Source organism: Podarcis pityusensis, assembly GCF_964106645.2.
Source record: "Podarcis pityusensis genome assembly, chromosome: 17".
NCBI classification, from domain to species: domain Eukaryota; kingdom Metazoa; phylum Chordata; class Lepidosauria; order Squamata; family Lacertidae; genus Podarcis; species Podarcis pityusensis.
In genome coordinates this window covers 10399150-10422263 of record NC_138042.1, presented here as the reverse complement: position 1 = coordinate 10422263, position 23114 = coordinate 10399150, and the positions used below count along the sequence as shown (strand labels likewise).

Below are 23114 nucleotides of genomic sequence, written 5' to 3'. Positions count from 1 at the left end.
CTGGAGCTAAAAACTTAAGTCTACAGGAAGAGCCTGCCAGATCAGGCCGACAGCCTATTGAGTCCAGCATCCTATACTCACAGTGGCTTGTGGGAAACCCACAGGCAGGGCCTGAGCACAAGAATACACTGAATACACTGGTATTCAGAAGCATTTATTGGCTCCAACTGTGGAGAGCAGACCATAGCCACCCTGGCAAGTAGCCACTGACAGCCCTCTCCTCCACAAATCGGCCTAATCCTCTTTTAAAGCCATCTATGTTGGAGGCCATTAGTGACTCCTGTGGGAATGAGTTCCATAATTTAACTTAAGTGCAGCATGAAGAGGTCCTTTCTTTTATCTGTCCTGGATCTTCCAACATTTGGCTTCGTTCGACGTCCACGAGTTAGAGGATTAATTACGAGAGAAACTTTTCTCTATCTGCCTTCTCCGTACAGTGGTACCTCTGGATGCGAACGGGATCCGTTCCGGAGCCCTGTTCGCATCCAGAAGCGAATGCAACCCGCGTCCGCGTGAGTTGCGATTCACTGCTTCTGCGCATGTGTGTGACGTCATTTTGACTGCGCATGCGCGAGTGCATGCACAGCGCACAACCCAAAAATACTTATCCCGAAGCTACTTCAACCCAAGGTATGACTATACTGTGTATCATTTTACAAACTTCTATTGTGTAATCACTGACTCGCCTTTTCCCTAAACTGAAAAGTCCCAAATGCTGCAACCTTCCTTCACGGGGTTTTTGTTTCAGCCGCTCTGGGCAGCTCCCAACAGAATATTAAAAACACGCTAAAACTTCAAACATTAAAAACTTATTGGCTGCCCTTTCCTGAATTTTCCAGCTCTTCCGTACCCTTTTTGAGTCGAGGCAACCATAGCTGGGTCCAGCAGAAAGAACCCCAGGTGAGGGCTGTTTTGACTCCTTCCCAATCCCCCATCCCCACACTTACATCCATGCGTTTACTCTCATAGAAGTCTGCCGAATGCCGATCCTTGACCATTTTTTCAATGATGTCGCCACGGCACCAGCCGTCAAACACCACCTTCCCATGCTGGTACCCTACGTCCTATGGGAGAAGGCCAGAGGAAAGTAAATTAAAAGTTTCCTGGGTTTATAAGGAAGTTTGAAGAGGGTTCTTCTGGGGGTTTTGCAGCAGACCCCAAGACCTTTTGACTGGAGACTGCAGTTGCCATAGAAACGACACATCACACGGAATTTGAAACAAATGTGTGGGTGGGGGTCCCTTGTCATACAAACAGTGAAGAAACTTTAAAGAACATCCTAGGACTCGGAGGTTATTGGCCCAGAGGTAGAAAGAAGATAAAGTCCCGACCAGAGAAGAATGGCAGATTAAGTTGATGGATTAAGTCGAAATGGCTAAAATGACCGGAAGAATCAGAAACCAGGAAGACCAAAATTTTAATAAAGAATGGGGAAAATTTAAAACTTACCTTACATTTTTAAATAAAGAACGAGGAAAATTTATAATTTATCTTAAAAACCATTGTAAACAGATAAATTTGTTAGTAGGATTGGAGCAACACTTGTAGTTTAATGGTGAATTTTGGATATAATGGAGACCAAAAAGATGTGGAGTATTATAAAAGATGCAGGAGGAAATGACTAGCAATAGGACCCACAAAGGGGAGGAGGGAAGTCCAGGAGATTCCGAGGAATCTTGTTTGTTGTATGTTGGATATGTGATTGTAAGACTGTAATTCGAAAAACCAAATAAATAAATGAAAGGACTCCAAAAGAGTTTCAAGGAGATGAGCACAATTTCCGGGGCTGGCGATTAATTTGCACCCCACCCGGCAACTGGAGATGCTGCCAATCTTTTGTCGGCGGCCAGGAGGCCTGACACCTCTTTCTTTCAAGAATTTGAGCACTGTGAAAACACAGCTTAGACCAGGTTTAGATTGAACATTGGGAATCCCTTCCAAGGCTCAACTCTCCTAAGGAGGCATGTGTGGTCTGGAGAGGTTTAGCCTTCCGAAAAGGCAGCCATTATGACTGGACGAAGCTCCTGATATCTAAGGATGTGAACAGGCCCAGCTGGGGTCCCAGGACTCACGTAGATTTCGTCAAACTTGCCGAAGTCCATGGTTTTGAAGCGATCGATGGGAGGGCGGATGTACTCACAGTACGAACTGCTCTTCACCACCTCCAGCTGCCGCACGCAAGAGACATAGGCCAGGCGAGACTGGATTTCGGCCATGTCAGGCACCTGGAAGGAAAGTGCAAAGGCACTCTGTGGCCACAAAGAGACAAGGTGCGTGTGTGTGTGTGTCTGTGTGTTTTCCCTTTAGCCATTTCCCAATTCCCTGTTTCCCCCCAAACCTTGTGTAGCGCAAGGAATAATAATAATAATAACAATAACAATAATCATAATTTATTTATACCCCACCCATCTGGCTGGGTTTCCCCAGCCACTCTGGGCACAGAATATTAAAAACAAAAAAAACATCAAACATTAAAAACTTCCCTAAACAGGGCTGCCTTCAGATGTTTCCTAAAAGTCAGGTAGTTGTTTATTTCTTTGACATCTGATGGGCAGGCGTTCCACAGAGCGGGCACCACTACCAAGAAGGCCCTCTGCCTGATTCCCTGTAACCTCACTTCTTGCAGTGAGGGAACCGCCAGAAGGCCATCAGTGCTGGACCTCAGTGTCCGTGCTGAAGGATGGGGATATCCTTCAGGTATACTGGGCCGAGGCCGTTTAGGGCTTTAAAGGTCAGCACCAACTTTGATTTGTGCTCGGAAATGTACTGGGAGCCAATGTACATAGGACTGGTGTTATGTGGTCTCGGCGACCACTCCCAGTCACCAGTCTAGCTGCCACATTCTGCCACACCGTGACGGAAACCAGAGCACATGGAAACGCTGTTTACTTTCCTGCCACAGCGGTACCTATTTATCTACTTGCACTGGTGTGCTTTTGAACTGCTAGGTTGGCAGGAGCTGGGACAGAGCAACGGGAGCTCACCTGTGGCGGGGATTTGAACCGCCAACCTTCTGATCCGTAGGCCCAAGAGGCTCAGTGGTTTAGACCACAGCGCCACCCGCGTCCCTAGTCATCTAGTTCTATATCGCAACATATAAAAGCAGTAATGTGAGTAATTAATGTTTCGCTATTTACATTGACATTCCTGGGCAGAGAAGTCACTGGATCCCTCACAAAGAAAAGATCTACGCATTTAGAGGACCACCCCTCCAACAATATTTGAAAAGGTCCTAAAATGTATTACTAGAGTTATTATCTTGGAAGTAATGCTAAGGTGGAGGACTTCTTCCTGATTCGTGCTTTCTAGACAACAAACAAGAGATTCAACAACTTTTGAAAGCCTAGAAAGAAGAATGATATGACAGATTGATAACTAATGAGCCCCACCCAGACAGGAATCTTCACCAGGAAGTTGGGGGGTGGCCTTACCTTGACCTTTTCAGCCCAGGGGTTGAGGCGCTTCCAAAGCAGCCACCAACCGGACAGGCAGTCTCCGTAGTTGCACAGGTCTGTTTCATCCTGACTACCCACATCGATGGCAATCACCGTCTTGGCACCCATGTTGCGGGCAATGTCAGCTGCATCAAGGGGAGAAAGAGAGAGAGAGATGCCTCAGGGAGATGGAAGCAACCTGGATTTCCGAAGGGATGGGCCACAGGAGATGCCTAAGAGCATCACAACAATATCAGAGAGCTGCAGTGGGAGAGGGCAGAGCGTTGCCGGTACCCCGAGTTGCAGAAGGGGAATCTCTCTCGTCTCAAACCTCTCTAGGGTTTGAGAGTGGATGGAAGAGTCGCTGGAGTCACCTGCCAAATCTCTTTTTTGCCGCACAGCTATTAAAGATGCCGAAATTTTGGGCCAGTAGCTAAGCAGCCTCACAAGACAGCACATCTCTTTTCTCTGTTGGTTTTTGGAGAAGGGAAAAGCAAGCCAGAAAACAAGGCCAACTTCTCCCTCGGCTTCGCTCAACAAGACAGCTTGAGCTTACCGGCCTGCCTGAATTGGAGGAACGGCAGCATAGCTTGCAGAGGGGCAGTTAAGGTAGCCGAGCCAAGCCCTTCACCCAGACTCTCTTCCTATAAGCTCTAGGAAATGAAAGAACCTGAAATTTAACATCCAGGGATGTTAATCAGGTTCGCAAAATGGTTTTCAACCATTTCTTTTAACAAGTCCTGATTCGGATTCAACATCTTGCTCACATGGTTTGAAGAAAAGTCTAAACTGGCATCCACTGCGTTTAATGTCTAGAATATAATTGGATTCAGCATTCTGAACTTTCTTTAAAATAAGTTTCTAGCCCTTACGGTGTTGAACAGATTTAGAAAAAACAACCGCATGGGCAGTGAATGGTGACATCTCTGAAGGTGCTAAGTGGTTAAGGAGAGGGAGATGTTTTAGAGGGGAAAATTCTGTGTAATCATCAGCAGAATATATTGAAATAATGCATAATCTATTCTGGTATCAGAACATGGCTTTTTATTGCTCAGCCATCACAAGAGCTCTGGTTGCAGCTGAGCACCAGTCAATCAGGCCAATCGGGTGCTGCAAGCACAGAAAACCAAGGCTGCAGGGACAGAAGCATCGGACAAAACCAAGGCCGCTTGGGGGAAGCATCTGCACTGAGATGATCTCGTCCAGGAGGTTGTAATTTCGTTATCACAAATCTGGTGGGAAGCCGAGAATGGGGGGAACAGGGCAGGGGGAAGATCAGACAAAGGCTACACAGATAAAAGAAGACCCGGAACACATCAACAGCCTTTCCTGAGATACGAAAGGAAGAAGAGAAAAGAAGAGTGTGCGTCAGCTCCGCCAAACAGAGGGAAAAAACCACAAGTCTGAATTTTACAAAGGCAAGGATAAGTGTTAAGAGGGAGTTCAGCAATAGACCAGAAGCAGAAACACAGGTGTCCAACAACATGCAGTAGCCTACGGGAAATGACTTTTGAAAGGGCTGCCTTGCGGCCCAGCCGTTGCTCCGGAGTGGGCATTGCTGCACAAGATCTTGAGAACAAGAGGGACGCCCACATTTTCCTTCTGCCGTGTTACATACCTGCCTCTTGCAGTGCAGGCATTGGGCAAAATAGGAAGTAACCCATCATAAGTCCATCTGCAGTGCAAACTTTCACCAGGAGGAAACTTGGGAATTATAGTCTGGTGAATACTCAGAGCCAAACTAAGTGCAGTGCGGAGGAGTCACCATCCGATCTTCTAGCGTCGCCTTCCTTTTGCTAAAAGTAGTCACGCTTTGGGACAGGGCTGATATGAACTGAGAATGAGGCAGAAAGGTTCTTTTAACCCTTTCCCAACTAAAAATCCTGCCCACTTGGGCTCCCATCAGTGACAGAGGGGGAAACATACAGGTAAATATATATATCGTGCCCTATGTTTTTTGTTCTGTGATCAACAGCAGTTCCAGAGTTGTTGGGGAGAATTTGCATCAGAAAATTGGCATAGAGGAATGAGTAACCATAATCAGGCAGCCTCTTTGTTCTGTACGGTGTGACAGCTTTTGAGGAAGACCCATGTCTTGTTCTGGGTTTTATTCCTCCACTGTTACAGCCAAGGATTGTGATTTTTTTTTTTTTTTTTAAGCAATGGGCAATGCCTAGCAATCCAGGATAGGGCCCTCCTGGTTGAGGTGTCCCAAATCTGAGATGTGCAAAGGCTCCAAAGGGATTTTTTTGTGGCATGACTGTTAGTTCCTAAGAGACAGCCAGCTTTTTTTTCTTTTTCTTTTTAAAGAAATCATGATTGGCGTAGGGGCATAATTTTCCTGGAACACTGAATGGGACTTGCACAGGAGACGCTCATAGGTGGATGGTGTACAAAAATGTTAGTCCTAATTAGCTGCAGAGATAAATTGAAAACATTGTATTTGTAAATGTAAAATGAACAATCTGGCACAAGGCTTTCTTGGTTGTGGTGCCCCAGATTTAGAATGCGCTCCCCTGGGAGACTCTGCTGGTGCCAACGCTGTTCTGCTTGGGGGTTTTTTGTGTGTGAGTGAAACCCCCTTGTATTTTCTCAGCCCTTTCAGACCTTTTGGTTGTATGCTGGCTGGAAGTTTCTCCTGTCGCTGATCTGACATGATTTTTTTAAACAAAAACAAACTGTTGTTGTTCATTCAGAGAAGCAAACCACCTGAAGCGGTGGGACAAGATGAGAAAAGAGGAAACTGAGAGGAAATCTTCAAATATCTCAAGGGCTGTCCCGTGGAAGATGGAGCAAGCTTGTTTTCTCCTGCTCCGGAGGGTAGGACTCAAACCAATGGCTTCAGTGACAGCTCCGACCTGGTGGAATGCTCTGTCCCACGAGACTAGGGCCCTGCAGGACTTGATCTCCTTCCGCAGGGCCTGTAAGACAGAGCTATTCCGCCTGGCCTTCAATCTGAATTAGCCTGATCCTCTATTCCCTTTCCCCCTTTCCTCTTCTATGAATAAACCCTTTCTGGGACCCCACATTTAAATTCTTCCCTGGTCTCCTTGCTGGCCCTAGTAGGACCAACGTGGCCAGTTAGCCCTGGTGATCATTTGATGTCTACTGACTGGGTCCCCCCCCCAAAAAAAATGACCCCTGAATTTTTGAATTTTATTGATATTGATGCTGCATTTTATGTTGTATTTTATGCTGTTTCTAAGTCTCATTTTAATCAATGTTTTATATTTGCTGTTAGCCGCCCTGAGCCCGGTTTTAAACTGGGAAGGGTGGGGTATAAATAAATTATTATTATTATTATTATTATTATTATTATTATTATTGTGGTACCTCAGGTTAATAACTTAATTCGTTCTGGAGGTCCGTTCTTAACCTGAAACTGTTCTTAACCTGAGGTACCACTTTAGCCAATGGGGCCTCCTGCTGCCGCCGAGCATTTCTGTTCTCATCCTGAAGCAAAGTTCTTAACCCGAGGTACTATTTCTGGGTTAGCGGAGTCTGTAACCTGAAGCGTCTGTAACCCGAGGTACCATTGTATTATTATTATTATTAAAGTCGCAAGAAAGGAGATTCTGACTAAACATCAGGAAGAAGTTTCTGAGGGTAAAAGCTGCTTGACAGCGGAGCACTCTCCCTCTGGAGATAGGTTTTTAAGCAGAAGTTGGATAGCCATCTGTCAAGGATGCTTTAGCTGAGATTCCTGCATTGCAGGGGTTCAGACTGGATGACGCTTGGGGTCCCTTCTAACTCAACAATTCCTCTCCCCTCTCTCTCTCTCTCTCTCTCTCTCTGAATAAATAGAAATGCGCATGTGGGCCTTAGTCCACAGGGGCTCAAAGTGGAAATCCCCCACAGGTTTTCCCCTCACTGACACTGAGGAGCAACGGGGCAGGCAGGAGACCTGTGGGAGATGAAGTCACAAGTAGGTATGAACTGTGACCAGATGATGCCTTCCTCTTCTTATGACTGCACTATAAAAAGGGCCTCCTGGATGACCAGCTCAGTCCAGCCTCCTGCTCTCAAAATGGCCACAGGGGCCTGTTAGAAACCTGCAAGCAGGATTCGAGTGTGAGAGCACTCTGCTCGCGATTCCAAGCAACGGGAATTCAGAAGCAGGGCTGTCTCCGGCCGCAGAGGCACAGCATACCCATTATTCTGTGAACCGCCCTTTATTCTGTGAATTGTCCCCGGGTATAGGGCGGTATATAATTTCAATAAGTAAATAAGAACAGCTAGCAGTCCTGGGCAGCCTTATCCTGCCCTCCCTCAGCTCAGGGGATGTGGAATTCAGTGCTGAATTTTTCTGCATACTCTTCCCAACAGCAGATGTTAGTTTATTAGGGTGAATCCCTTTGTGTGAGCGCAGCCATCATAAGGCACACACAGAGTTCCCAGGCCATTACTGTTTGTTCACTTCCATAACTTTCGGCAAGGCGGGGCTTTAGTCGGTTCCCCAATCCCAGCCCGTGTCCTCCTCGCGAGGGCTGCTAAAGGTGGGTGCCCGCTGCTGAAAATGAGATGTTTCAGGGGGTTGGGAGGCAAGGCGGGGTTTCCACAACCCTGCTCCTTGTCCTCCGTGACCAGCCGATACTTGCCTGGGAGGTTGTTGATGTAGCCGCCGTCCATCAGCAAATTGCCGTCCTTGGGGTCGCAGAGTGGCGGTAGGTACCCGGAAAGGGTCATGCTAGCTCGCACGTACCGCCACAGCGAGCCTAACCAATGTGGGAACAAATGCAATCAGTAGAAGAGAGAGAAACCCAGAGCAGCAACGAGCCCTTCGGAAGAGGGATGGAGAAAGAGGCCCCCAGCACGGCTCCCAAGGCCACCTTTCCCCTGGCGGGAGAATTCTGCATGGCTCTGGTAGGGCAAACTCTTCTGGCCCCAAACCTACCGTATTTTTCCCTCTATAGGACGCACCGAACCATAGGAGGGGGAGAACAGAAAAAAAAAATTCTCCCCCTCTCTGCTCAGCGCCCCCTTCAGCGAAGCGGCAGGAGAAACAGAGCCCCTTCCATTTCTCCTCCCGCTTCGCTGAAGGGGCGCTGCACAGAGAGGGAAAGCTGTGTAGCACCTCTCCAGCGAAGTGAAGCCAAGAGAGCAAGAAGGATCGGTGTGCACTGACCCCTCTCGCTCTCCAGGCTTCAGACGGCTATCTGCAAGCCTTCAGAGTGCAGCGGGAACTCCCGCTGCGCTCCGAAGGCTTGCAGATAGCCGCCTGAAGCCCCCGGAGTGCAGCGGGAGTTCCCGCTGCGCTCCGGGGGCTTCAGGTGGCTTCAGCGAAAGCAACGCGAAGCCTCTGGAGCGCGGGGGGAGCTCTCCCGCTGAACTTCGGAGGCTTCGCGTTGATATTGCTGAAGCCAAGGAACCTGCATTCGCTCCATAAGACGCACACACATTTCCCCTTCATTTTTGGAGGGGAAAAAGTGCGTCCTATAGAGGGAAAAATACGGTACCAATTTGCCTCCCCTTCTAAGCCCAGCAGCAGCAGTAGGGAAGAACTGTTCCCTTTCCATCTCGGCCCGCCTTCCCATATTGGGAACGGTCCTCCACGGGGCACCAGCTTCCCTTACCATGCAGAACCGCCAGCCCGGGGAAAGGGTGCCCATGGGCAGGAGACAGGCTTGTCGTAGCAGACGAAGGGCGGCGGCAGCGGTTCGGAAGGGTGAAAAGCGTGTCCCAAGTCAACTGACTGTCTCCATCCCCACTGCGCCCAGCAGCCAAGGTAGCGAGGCGAACGCGATGCTGACCTGGGACATTGTTAACATAGCAGCCATCCACAAGCAAGTGACTGTCCTTGGGGTCGCAGAGAGGAGGCAAATAAGGGGTGTAAGATGCACTGGCTCGGACGTAGCGCCACACGCTCCCTGCCGGATGGAAGACGGGAGATTCAATCAAAGGGAGAGAGGGGAGGGGAGGGGAAGGGAGAGGGGAAGGAGCACAGGACAGGAAATGACATCATGACAGAAGCTTCAGAAATACAACGTGCACGTGGTGGGGGAGTGAGGGTGGAGAAAAGGATTCTGGGAAGGCTTTCTTCACTGGAGGAGGACCAGGGTGTGCATCCATCAATCCATTCGATGTGAGAGGCCAAGAAACAGAGCAGGCGTCTTGCTGAAATCGAGCCCTCTGGGAATGCGGCTGTGCTTCCTATCCCTTGCACAACCCTGCCACCTACCCACTGCCGTGCCGTGTCACCGAATTTGTTTTCTGGCCTCTCCTCCTGTTTAAACTCCAAGTACCATCCGAAGGGACGCAGGTGGGGCTGTAGTCTAAACCACTGAGCCTAGGGCTTGCCGATCGAAATGTCGCGGTTCAAATCCCTGCGACGGGGTGAGCTCCCATTGCTCGGTCCCTGCTCCTGCCAACCTAGCAGTTCGAAAGCACGTAAAATAGCAGTTCGAACACACGTAAAAGTGCAAGTAGATAAATAGGTACTGCTCCAGTGGGAAGGTAAATGGTGTTTCTGTGGGCTGCTCTGGTTTGCTGGCCACATGACTCGGAAGCTGTATGCCAGAGCAGCGCATGGAAACACCATTTACCTTCCCGCTGGAGTGGTACCTATTTATCTACTTGCACTCTGACGTGCTTTCGAACTGCTAGGTTGGCAGGAGCAGGGACAGAGCAACGGGAGCTCACCCCGTCGTGGGGATTCGAACCACCGACCTTCTGATCGGCAAGCCCAAGAGGCTCAGTGGCTTAGACCACAGCGCCACCCGCGTCCCAACCTCTACTGTACAGCAGGCCAAACTAGGTCTGAGGGCCAAAAGCTCTCAATCGCTGGAGTAAAGGACACGGCAGAGTCTTCAGGGCAGCCATCATGGCCAAGAGATGGCAGAGTTCCGAAACAGGGAGGCTGGTTCTGGATCCCAAAGCACTGGGAAACCAGAGAGCCCCTGCCTATGGAGCAGCAACCATAGTTACCTGGGCCATAAGAAGCGGGATTAGGGCAAAAACGATGAGGAACTTATGTTGCATGGAATGGGGGTTGCAATGAGATTGATTTGTTTCTTGAGGTTAACAGTCACCCCTAACCACGGTTCTCTGGGTGACGAACCATCTAAACAGTTCAAGAAAACACAAGGCCACTAAACCAACAACACAACAACCAGAGAGAGGTGGGACATCCCCTTCACTGGGGGGGGGGTCAGTAGGAGACTCTCCCAGGGAACTTTGCAAAGAGGAGTGTTGGAGTCCTTTGGCAGCAGACATGATGCAGACAGGCTGCCACCACCATTGCTGCCAAGTCTAAGGCAAGGGCAGATAACCTGCCCTGCCTTGGTTGGCTCCCCACCCCCAGACTAGGAAAAAAGAGAGCAGGATGCTACCAGAAGCAGCACTTCATAGGAAACACTGGAATTTTCAGCCCCCCATAGAAGAGAACGTAGCACACTCCAGCTTTCCTCTGCAGGGTTTCCCAAACTTGGGTCTCCTCTCCAGCTATTTTTTTGACTACAATTCCCATCATCCCTGACCACTGACCCTGCTAGCTAGGGATGATGGGAGTTGTGGTCTAAAAACAGCTGGAGTTTGGGAAACGCTGCTCTATAGCCAATCTCTTGCAGATGGCGGGATCTGCAATGGAGCGCCCTCCTCCACCTTAGTTTGAAAGATCTGACTCCCTAGGTATGAAAAGATATATACAGTGGTACCTCGGGTTAAGAACTTAATTCGTTCTGAAACTGTTCTTAACTTGAGGTACCACTTTAGCTAATGGGGCCTCATCCTGAAGCCAAGTTCTTAACCCGAGGTACTATTTCTGGGTTAGTGGAGTCTGTAACCCGAAGCGTCTGTAACCCTAGGTACCACTGTACACACACAAACGTGCACACACACACACAGCCTGACTACCTGGGGATGGGGAAGAAGGTGTTAGCTGTGTTAGGAAGGACAGAAAAGTGGGCAGAGAATGAAGAAAGCCAGGCAGTTATAGCCTCCCGGTACCCCTGCCCTGCAGACGGGCATGGCTGCTGTGACAATGTCCCAGGTGAGATCTGATGTTTGCAACAGTGGGGCCCGAAGGGGACACGGCAACACCCCCCCACCTCCCTTCTCTGCCCCAGACACGATCCATCCCCCTTCTGAAGCAGGTTACAAAGCTCATTCATTCATTGCAGTTCACTGCGTTAAGACCGCTTGCCCACCCCTCTCTGCCCCAGCAGGACGCAGCTGGCAGGTACCCATTGCCTCTCCCCCCCTTGGGAAGGCAGGGAGGGGAGAGCTCTAGCCCCCCCTTGCTGCCTGGATCCCCCAGGACATGGGAATCTGGCGCAAATATGGCAACAGTTAGTGAGTTTAGTGCAGAGCAGAAGGGTTACAAGGAAAAGCAGGCCCCAAGGTTGGGCTGGAGAGTGAGGAGGCCACGGTAAAACAGATCACAGAGTGCTCTCTTCACTCTGCCAGCACTGCCATTGGAGATGGAGGAATGGGACCCAATGAATGCCAGGACTCAACAAACCCCTGTCTCCCCGCCCCTCAAAACACCCCTTTTTGCAATCCAAGGAAAGTAGGTGCAACCTTAGTTCTTTCTGACCTTCTCTAGTTACCTCTAGAGCAGCAACCTGTGGGTCCCCAGCTGTTGTTGGACTACAACTCCCATCATCCCTGAGCTCTGGCCTTGCCAACTAGGGGTGATGGGAGCTGTAGTTCAACAACATCTGGGGACCCACAGGTTGAGAAAGGCTGCTCTAGAGAAAGGCAGGATGCGAAGGACTCATCTCCAGCCAAGTCTTCTATATTAAGGAAAGGCCAGCCTCCCTGAGGGGCCACCCCAGATTTGGGTGGCGACCTAGGTCTTCTCAGCTTCTCCTGGCCTGCCTTTCAGCAAGCTGAAGACCTAGCTTCGCCAGATTGTGCTGGCAGGAGAGAAAGAAACTCGGGCCTTGCTCTAATGTGGGGGCTCTTTGACCAGAGACAAGTGTGAGGCCATAAAGGCCTGGCCAGGATCTTTGCAAAGAAGAAACTTCTCTCTAAAGCAGGATAGTTAAGTGGGGGCCTGTGGGCCACATCTGCCTCCTCCAATTTTTTGTGTGGCCCTCTCAAGGACCCTCCCCCCCAAATTATCATTCTTTTATATATCTATTTCTCTCTCTATCTCAATCACCCCATGGGTCCTTCCTGTTGTGGTGTCATGATGTCCAGATGTTTTATTGTGGCTTCTCAAGGTTTCCCTCCTCCCCAAAATGTTGTTCATTAAACGAGGCTTTGCTCTGAAGGGCGCCTTGTCTTGGCTGTGAAAGGGGCGTTGAATGGCCTTGAGAACTGAAGGTAAGCATCTGCCACAGAAAATTGTGCATACTCTGGGGCAGGATGACACAGTCTGCTCTCGCTTGGGCAAGCAACAGGCCCTCACATCTGTACCCCCCCCCCAACCTGAGGGGCCTGGGATTCTGCAGGAGACTCTAAGGGTACATCAGTAGGACCACCACACCTCTTCCTGTGCCAGGAATTGAGTGTTATGGTCCTCAAATGGGGATGTGGGCAAGAACCAAAACTGAGGCCTGGAACAACAGCAGCAGTGCAACAGACCTATTTTGAGCAGGAAACCAGGGTTCTCTGGAGACACCCGTTTCCCCTTCAGTCTCATTACCTCCAACACCCCAGGGGCCTCTCTCTAGGGCATTCCCGAAACCACATTTCCTTCCAATTGGGGGGTTCAAGGCCAGAAGTGTTTGGACATCATGGGCCGTCGCTGAACTTCAGGGGCCTGGTGAGTGAGTGTGTGTGTTTCGAACCCAAGCCCCCTGGGCCAGAAGAGGAAATGCACACTTACCATCTTTGTGGACTCGCATGGCGGAAGCTGTGATGTCTGTCGTCACGTTAAAATACGGGAGCCACAGATCCTGCATTGGACACAGCAGAGTGGGACAGAGATCACACACACAGGAATCCCGTCTTCAAGGGCTGTGAGGAGGGGGTGGCGAGGAAAGCTGCCAAGAGGACACATCTGACCTGCACATGTGAACTCACTTGCCCTCGCCCGAGTTCTATACCAGTCAAATTCTGCAGCTGGTACAATTTAGGCATATTGCTGTCTCTACTTGATTTGCTATGTTCCTGGTAGCCTTAAGGGAAACATGCAGAGCCTTGCAGAGAAGGGATGGCTAACCTTTCTTCAGCCAGACAGCTGCTTTGATGGTCAGCCAGCCCTACGAGGACTGCAGCAAGGGATGTGGTCAGTATACTGATACACTCACATGCCACACATGCACTGGGCATTTAACACACGCACTTGCAGTTCACACCCACCAGACATAGAATATCTTGCTCTTTTACCCACACACATATGCGTACACACTCATACTCACGCTCACTCAGGAAGACAGGCAAACTAATGCTAGTGTACTGGAAGAAGCAAAGATTACCAGTGTCAAAAGCAATGATTCTTCAACATCAACTTTATTGGACTAGTCATGTTGTGCAGATGCCTGATTATCATCTTCCAAAGCAACTACTCTATTTCCGAAATTAAAAATGGGAAGTGTAATGCTGGTGGTCAACAAAAGAGGTTTAAAGACTCTCTTGAGGCAAATCTAAAAAAGTGTAGTATAAACCCCAACAACTGGGAAACACTGGCCTGCGAGCGCTCCAGTTGGAGAACAGCCTTTACCAAAGGTGTTATGGGCTTTGAAGACACTTGAACTCAGGTCAAAATGTGCTAAGAGGAAGGGACACTTGGCAAACCCTCACTGTGATCAACTCCTGCCCGGAAATCTATGTCCCCACTGTGGAAGGACGTGTGGATCCAGAATGAAGGACGTGTGGATCCAGAATTGGCCTCCATAGTCACTTACGGACTCACTGTTAAGACTGTGTTCATGGAAGACAATCTTACTCGGCTACAAGCGATCGCTAAAGAAGACACACTCATACATACATTTTCACAGACAGACAGACAGACACACAAACAAACAAACAAACCATGTACTGAGCATTCCCAGTGCTCCTCCCTCCAGGACTGGGGCGGAATTGCAGGAAAACCTCGCCTTTTACTTTGCATAGAAGGATTTGTGAAAAGCAAACAGCAGCATTTCCACACATGCTCAAGTCCATTCTCAGTGCTGGCAGAAGGAAATGCTACCTTAAAGCCTCCTGCCTGCTCTCTGAGGTTAATCTCCAGACCGAGTGTTGCGGTGCTTAGTGCTAAAACCAGGGATAACAGATCCTTCTGACTGCTATTTATAGATTCTCTCCAAAAGGGCAGCCAGAGGGATTTTAAAACTCCCAATAAAGAGGGCTGATTGCCCTTTAGAAGCTGCTCTTTAAAGAACAGAAAAGCTTTATCTCCTGCTCAGATCAGCCTGGGGGCTGGGGGGTTAGAGCGCTGCCAGGGTTGGTGAGCTCCTTCCTGTGGTCTGGCAGGCCACATCTGGCCCACAGGTTTATCCTCACTGATGTAAACCAATGAATCTCTACTGAACGTGGCTCCAGACATTTAACACGGCAGCTTCCACCTGTGGTAATTAAGAGAACGAGCCACAAAGCAGGCACCACCAAATTATGGATTCTGAAATTCCCATATCTCAACATCCTGCATTTTGGCAGTAAAAGGGTTAGCACAGGATGTTTCGGTGCTGGGGGCAAAACACCCCACACCACAGATCCGACCCCTGCCGATGTGTTCTCAAGGAAAAGCGCTTCACCTGGCCTCACGCACAAGCCGGCCTTTGCCAGACACAAAGCTGCCATGATACAGATCAAAATGGCAGTGAAAGAGACATGCACAGGCATCCCTCATGGTGGCCCTGGGAGCATACCTCAATCTGCTTGTCCTGGAACACCTTGTGAATGCTGGTGTTGAAGGCAGAGCCTGAGAACATGGAAGTTATGGGATAGGTGAGGTCCAGCACTGTGGCAAACACCGAATTCATGATCTGCAGAAGCGACAGAAAAGTGTCTTGATGTTAGACAGAAACAGGTGAAAAATTTAAAAAGGATTCAGCCTCACCGAATCTAGAACAATGGGCTTCCTTCCTCACTCATACTGCCTCTTATAGCTTTATCAAATTTCATTTACGTGTTCTCATTTCTCAACTTATTTCATCTTCTGCATTCATGCTAACTTTTCGGGAAGAAAGTGTTGTTGCGTACACATATTAAAAAGCATGAGGGAGACAGAACCCACCTCATCTAAAACTCTGAATCTGTCCTTCCAGTAAACATTCAAGAATTCAGTTGGCCCTCCCCCATTTTATTTACTACCTTCTAAGGCTGGGCGATACTTGGTTTTCAACATTGTGAGGTTTTCCCGGCTAACCATCGTGACACAGCGACAGATCACGATGTCTGAAATAACACTGGAAAAGGCTGGAAAAGTGGCTGGGCTGGGGAGATAGGGAACAACCAGGAGAAAGGGAAGGAGATTGCCTGCTTGCTTGGGCGAAGGAGGTCCTGCTTGCTCCCTCCCTCTCTAGCTCAGTCCTGGCCTTGGCAGAGGGAGCCTGAGAAGCTGCTCCATCTGCCTGCCTGCTGGTCTGTTGCTTTGCCTTTGCAAAGCAAGCAGGGCTGGCTCTTTCCTCCCGGTGGGTTGCAGGAGGAGTGAACATAGAAAAGATGTAGCCCACTTGCTTGGGAGAATCAAACGTGCAGGCAGATGTGCGATCAGGCAATTTAAGGTGCCAGTACATTGCAGCTCCCTGGGCGCCACCAGCACCGTGCCTTTCTCTCCTGCCGGCCTGTGCTGGGGAGCCGTGATGTATCGCCAGCTCAAGAAATCTGAAGTAGGCATTGCGATCTGAACTTCGAACCCATTTCAGAAGATGCATTGCAATATTGCCTGGTTCTACTGCCTTCTACCCACCTAGGGCTAAAAAAGGTTAAAGGATCCCTGGACAGTTAAGTCCAGTCAAAGGTGACTATGGGGTTGCGATGCTCATCTCGCTTTCAGGCTGAGGGAGCCGGCGTTTATCCACAGACAGCTTTCCAGGTCATGTGGCCAGCATGACTAAACCGCTTCTGGCACAACGGGACACCGTGATGAGTGCCAGCGTGCACAGAAACACCGTTTACCTTCCCACTGTTGTGGTACCTATTTATCTACTTGCACTGGCGTGCTTTCGAACTGGGAGATGCCAGTGGCTCTGTGCTCTAAACCACTGAGCCTCTAGGGCTTGCTGATGAGAAGGTCAGCTGTTCGAATCCCTGCGACGGGATGAGCTCCCGTTGCTCTGTCCCAGCTCCACCTAGGAGCCCTCAGTCAAGAACCAGGGATGCAAGAGAGAAACAGCTGTACCAAGCGGAATTCCCGCAAGGCACACTGGAATGCCTCTCTCGGCTTGGGGGAGCGCCGTAGCTCCGTGGAAGGGCACTTGCTTGAATGCAGAAGGCCAACATCAACAATGTCTAGGCAACACAATGACCATATACATACGTAATAGACAATCTTTATAGAATTCCCTCAAACCATAAAAAGTTCTAAATGACATCTTTAGTCTCAAAGCCTCTGAAAATCTAAATGAAGCGAGGTACCAAATTTTGTACGATGAAAGACAAGCTGTGAAGCTTTGTGTATTCAACAAATATGACGTCCAACACTGAACAGTGATTCCGGATATTGACTACTGTTTCGTAGAATTCTTCATCAGCGTGGTGGGTGGATACAGAATGCTTCATAAACCCATCTTATTTCGAATGAATGCAGCGACTACATTATTACACGAGCACTGTTCCACAGCATTTGATATTTTCATTTACATACATTCATTCTTTGAGACTAAAGATTTCATTTTGAACTTTTTATGGTTTGAATGAATTCTATAAAGATTGTCTATTATGTATGTATATGGTCATGGTGTTGCCTAGACACTGCTGACGTTCTCTTTGCAACACAGGGGTTTGTTTGGATACTTACTGCATGCAGAAAGCCCCAGGTCCAATCTCTGGGATCTTTGGTTCGGACTGGGAATGCCACCCGTCTGAAACCTTGGCGAGCCATGGCCAGGCAGTGAAGGCAATACTGGTGGGGGGCAGCCTCCTAGGTCCTTATGTTTCCCGAAATTTGGCTGGAGTTTCCCCTCCCATTCCAAACCCTGCCGCTTCCAATACTTGCTCACTTTGGCCCACTCCCTGGCTCGCTGCTTCGTGCGCACGGCGCTCCTCTCCTCCGCGTACAAGGCGCCGATGAAGGAGCCAATCGAGGTGCCGCCAATCAGGTCGATGGGGAGACCGGCTTCCTCCATAGCCTTGATCACACCGATGTGAGAACAGCCCCTGCGGTGAAGGGAAGAGCCACACCTGAAGCAGGCCAGAGCGCAAGGACCGAGGGCAGCCGCGATGTCCCAGCCCTACTGCCCTGGGCTGCTCCAAGAGAGTCTGGGCCCCTCCTTCGCTCCTCCCTAGGCCAAGGGAACCGGGACGGCTCTCTTCTTCTTCCAGAGGCAGGGAACGGCCAAAGGAAGGTCCGCCCTGCTGCTCAAAGGCATCCCACCTCCCATTTCATGAGTGGAAGAAGGGTGGGCTCCAGAGGCTTGGCGGGGAAAGAGCTAGGTTCCTCTTTGGGGCAGGGGTGCTGGACGAATAGCTGCCTTCCCAGGACCCAGGCAAGCTGCATTCGGGCACCCTCCGGACCTCCCCTTTCGCCCCGCCCCAATTATATTTTCTTAAGTTTCAATATTTTAAACTTCTTCAATCAAAACACAATTTCCCCTTTTCTCTTATATTTGTCGACTTCCCACCCCCATTTTCCGGAGTTGTTGTTTTTCCCCTTCTGCTGTACCCTACCTGCTATTAATCATAACCATACAATTATAATCTAATTGCTTCAGTTGCACTTCCGGAGGCGGCGCCAGCGATTAATGGCGGATTTCCTCCACCGGAGGAAATCTCACTACGAATTAAGGGTCGGATCCCGCTTTCGGCGTAGCGGGGGACCCCTAAAAATCACAGGCGGGAGAAGCCTGTGAGCCTGGGACCCAGCGGGCACATTTGGCGCCCCCCCCAACCCGGTAGGAAGCCCGGCAACGGGCTTTGAAGCGGAGCGGGGAGAGCGCTGTGCTGTGGGCTGTCTGCTCGTTCGTGGTGTGAAGCCGCAAGCTGTTGATCGGAGAGCGCTGTCTTTCTTCCTTAAAATCCGGACCTGAAAATCAACGATCCGTGAGTAGGATACAATTTAAATTGGAACTCTATAAAATTGGAATCTGGCCGAAAACGGAAAGAGGCTTAAAAAGGAAGTCAGCCTCTTTATTTGTAGATAAAATAAAGCATTGAACTTGAAAGCGGAAGCAATTGGAAAGTACGTTTTAGCGGACTTTAATCCAATCATCTAACCTGGACTTTTCCCCTTTCAAATTGAGGGAAAAGGGGGAGAATTGTGGATGTGATTTCTTCATAAAGGGTGGAAAAGAAGGGATTGAACCACCACTCAACTCCCTGGGAAAGGATCTCCAGATCTCAGGAAAGAAAGAGAGGTACTGTCTTGCAATATATTTTGACAGCTAGTCCAGCACAAGAAATAAAAGTTTGGACAATTTATGTGAATATATTTCTCCTGGTCTTAAGTTAAAAATTCTGAATAGACTGCTTCTGTTCTGAAAAAACTAGGGGGGCTTGGAAAAAAAGGAATTAAAGTATCCAAGAACTTTTATGACTGTTACAGTGTCCCCCTAGTGGAACTTGGAACTGTTACAATTTGTTACAATTGAAACTGTAGCAGACTTGAGGAGTTCTCACACTGCTTGGCTAGGAAATTTCCACTGTTTAACTTCAAATACGTGACTGACCTTGGAGTTATCTAAGGAATGGCAGAGGGGAAAGAGAAAGCGGATGCTTTGACCACAAGATCTGGGAAGATTCTTCGCACAGAAGAAGGATTACAAAGGAGAGCTTCGGCCTCAGGCCCCTCTGGAACCTCATCAACAACCTCATCGGCACAATCAAAGGTAAAAAGTACGACAAGTAAAGAAGCCTTTGCTCATGTTTTGGCCAAAGTTAATGAATCTTTGAATAAAATAAGTCAACAAGTAGCAGAGGCTTCTGAGAAGATTGACCAAAATACATTAAGTATTAATCAGAATACAGCAAGTATTAACCAGAATACAGCAAGTACTAATCAGAATACAGTAAGTATAAATAATTTGGGCCAAAAAGTAAATACCAATACAGAGACTATCCAGAAATTATTAGAGGAATCGGCCTCAATTCGCCAGATTGCTGAAGAGGCTAAAGAAATTGCTACAACTTCTGCTACGGAAGTTAAAGAGGTTCAAGAGGAATTACCAACACTGCATAAACAATTGGAAGACCACAAACTAACTCTGTCTATGATAGATTTGAAGGAGAAGCAAGTGAACCTTCGGGTCAGATCGGTACCTGAGGTGGAAAAGGACAATCTAGCTGAATTTCTCACGCAGGAATTTTTGGACTTTTGGGATCCAGAATTGGTAAAAGACAGTTTCAGAATAGTAAATGCCTTTAGACTCGGGAGAAGAGGAGAGAAGAAGGTGAGAGACTGTCTGATTACTTTTCGAACAAAAGAAGAGAGAGATAAGATTTTGGGCCTACATTTTAAGAAGGCACTGGAAATCCATCGGACAAGGGTGGAAATATTCAAAGATATTCCGAAATATCTTCTGGATCTCAGATCAAAATATAAAGACTTGGTTATCCTGCTGAGAAGGAACAATATCAATTTCAGGTGGGAACTTCCTCAAGGCCTGTCTTTTAGCTACAAAGGAAAGAAGAGGAAAATAAGATCAGAAGACGACAAAGACAAATTTTGTAGAGACCACGGAGAAGACCTACAAAAAGAACTATCTCCGGAACCAAAAGACCTTTCGAAAGAAGGGATACCACCGACGGATGAGGAACAGGCACTAGGTGCAGTAGGAGGAGAACTAAAACAATAATATCATGGCCCTGCAACTTCTAACATGGAACTGTCGGGGTCTGAATTCCCCTCAGAAGAGGAAGTCAGTATTTCATATATTAAAAAAGGAACAATTGGACCTAATTTGTTTACAAGAAACACACATAACAAGATTACACAGGAAATTGTTGATAAATAAAAGACTTGGTTAGGAATTTATTTCGTCAGATAAAGTTAAAAAGAGAGGGGTTGTGATTTACGCAAAAGACAATTTATCACCAAAATTTGTTTTTAAGGATGACCAAGGAAGACTTGTGGCAATTGAAATTCAAACACAAGGAGAAAAATTTTTGATTGTAGGAGTTTACGCACCAAATGATGGGAAATCTGATTTTTTCAAGAAGTTGCATGAGACCTTGATGGACCATATGGATTACAACATGATTTTGATGGGAGATATGAATGGAGTGGTATCTACTTATATGGACAAGGCACAAAGACAGGTAGTCACCAAAGATGGTAGACTACCGAAAACCTTTTTTGACATGACAGACAACTTGGACTTAGTGGATATTTGGAGAATTAGAAACCCCTTGGCAAAAGAGGGAACTTTCTTTTCTGAAGCCAAAATGACTTGGACAAGAATTGACCAAATTTGGATAACTAGAGGAATGGCACCTAAGACAAGAAAGGTGGAAATCTGCCCGAAAATTTGCTCCGACCATAATGCTGTTAAGATGGAAATGAGACTAACACCAACTGGCTCCTTCAGATGGAAGATGAATGACACCTTATTCAGAGATGAAGAATTTTTTAAGAAGGCCCAAAAAACTCTAAGAGATTACTTTGAGATAAATCTCAGTTCCAACGTGGAGAAAAGAGTAATCTGGGATGCAAGTAAAGCTGTTATGAGAGGGTTCCTAATACAACAGAATGCGATAAAGAAAAAAACCCAAAATGAAAAGAAGGATAAAATTATGAATAAAATGAATGAATGTGAAAAAAGACTGCGAGTAAATCCCAAATCTCAAGAGATTCTGAGAGAGCTAAAGTTACATCAAGTACAATATATGAAAATAATGAATCAGGAAATAGAATGGAAGATTAAACAAATGAGACAAAAGACTTTTGAATCGGCTAATAAATGTGGTAAATTGTTGGCATGGCAAATGAAAAAGAGACAAAAATTAAATACGATTACGAATCTAGAAGTGGAAGGAAGGAATATACAGAACCCTGCAGAGATTAGAAGTTGTTTCCAGAAGTATTTTAAAAGACTATATACTCAAGGGCCAGTGAAAGAAACAGATTTAGACCAATTTTTGAAAACAAATGGATTACAAAAAATATCTCAAGAAAAGAGACTAATTTTGAACGACAGAATAACTGAACAGGAAATAGAAGGTGCCATTCAAAATATGCAACTGGGTAAATCTCCAGGACCAGACGGCTTGACCTCTAGATACTACAGATCTTTAAAAGAATGGTTAATCCAACCATTGAAAGAGGTCTGTAACGAAATTATGGAGGGGAAGAGGGCACCAGAGTCGTGGAAAGAAGCGTACATTACACTTGTACCAAAAACAGAGACTGAAAAGACACAACTTAAGAACTACCGCCCTATATCATTACTTAATGTGGATTATAAAATTTTTGCAGATATTTTGGCGAAGAGATTTAAGAAAGTGCTGTTGGAAGAGATTCATAAAGACCAAGCGGGCTTTCTCCCAGGAAGACATTTGTCTGATAATTTGAGGAATATAATTGATATCCTGGAAAAACTAGAAGTGAATATTAACACTAAAGCAGTGTTGATATTTGTAGACGCGGAGAAAGCCTTCGACAATATTTCTTGGAATTTTATGAAGAAGAACCTTCAGGGTATGGGGGTAGGCCAAGGTTTTGAGAATGGTATAAGTGCAATTTATTCAGAACAAAAGGCTAAACTAATTGTAAATAATGTTGTTACGGAAGAACTTAAAATTGAAAAAGGGACACGACAAGGTTGCCCAATTTCCCCACTTCTTTTTATTTCGGTCCTGGAGGTTCTGCTGAATATGATCAGAAGGGACCAGATGGTTAAAGGTATACAGGTCGGAATTAAACATTATAAATTGAGAGCATTTGCAGATGACTTAGTATTGACGTTACAGGAGCCAGAATCTAGTACAAAAAGGGTTTTAGAACTGATTCAAGAATTTGGTCAAATGGCAGGATTTAAATTGAACAAATCAAAAACCAAGGTTTTAGACAAAAATTTAACACCGTTTGAAAGAGAGAGGTTTCAGAATGAGACAGGTTTAACAGTGGTTAAGAAAGTCAAATACCTGGGGATTAACATGACAGCAAAAAATGGGAATTTATTTAAAGATAATTATGAAAAATGTTGGTCAGAAGTGAAAAAAGATTTAGAAATTTGGTCAAACTTGAAGCTTTCACTGCTAGGCCGTATTGCTGCGATAAAGATGAATGTATTGCCTAGAATGTTGTTCTTGTTTCAAACTTTGCAGATCGTGGACAAAATGGATTGTTTCAAGAGGTGGCAGAAAGATATCTCTAAATTTGTCTGGCAGGGCAAGAAGCCTAGAATAAAATTTAAAATACTAACAGATGCAAAGGAAAGAGGTGGATTTGCCCTGCCAGACCTTAAACTTTATTATGAATCAGCAGCTTTTTGCTGGTTGAAAGAATGGCTACTTCTTGAAAACACTGACATTTTGGACTTGGAAGGTTTCAATAATGTATTTGGATGGCATGCATATCTATGGTATGATAAGGTCAAAGCACATAAAGCATTTAAAAATCACATTGTCAGGAAAGCGCTATTCAATGTTTGGTTAAGATATAAGGATTTGTTAGAAAACAAAACCCCAAGGTGG

At 47.1% G+C, this 23114-nt stretch overlaps 1 protein-coding gene across 6 annotated transcripts in view; it reads right to left on the bottom strand.

The window, feature by feature from the left end:
• PNPLA6 (patatin like domain 6, lysophospholipase) overlaps positions 1 to 23114 on the bottom strand; it is an 89185-nt gene that overhangs the window by 6652 nt on the left and 59419 nt on the right. For 3 of the 6 annotated variants that reach the window (XM_080988047.1, XM_080988049.1, XM_080988048.1), the window contains exons 27-34: positions 17486 to 17642; positions 15191 to 15307; positions 13207 to 13276; positions 9185 to 9301; positions 8033 to 8149; positions 3432 to 3580; positions 2073 to 2225; positions 948 to 1064 (exon numbers count right to left, since the gene is read on the bottom strand). In XM_080988047.1, coding sequence (XP_080844173.1) covers positions 948 to 1064; positions 2073 to 2225; positions 3432 to 3580; positions 8033 to 8149; positions 9185 to 9301; positions 13207 to 13276; positions 15191 to 15307; positions 17486 to 17642 — 997 coding nt within the window. The remainder of the gene's footprint in view (positions 1 to 947; positions 1065 to 2072; positions 2226 to 3431; positions 3581 to 8032; positions 8150 to 9184; positions 9302 to 13206; positions 13277 to 15190; positions 15308 to 17485; positions 17643 to 23114) is intronic. The other 3 variants (XM_080988050.1, XM_080988051.1, XM_080988052.1) reach the window with 3 other exon arrangements.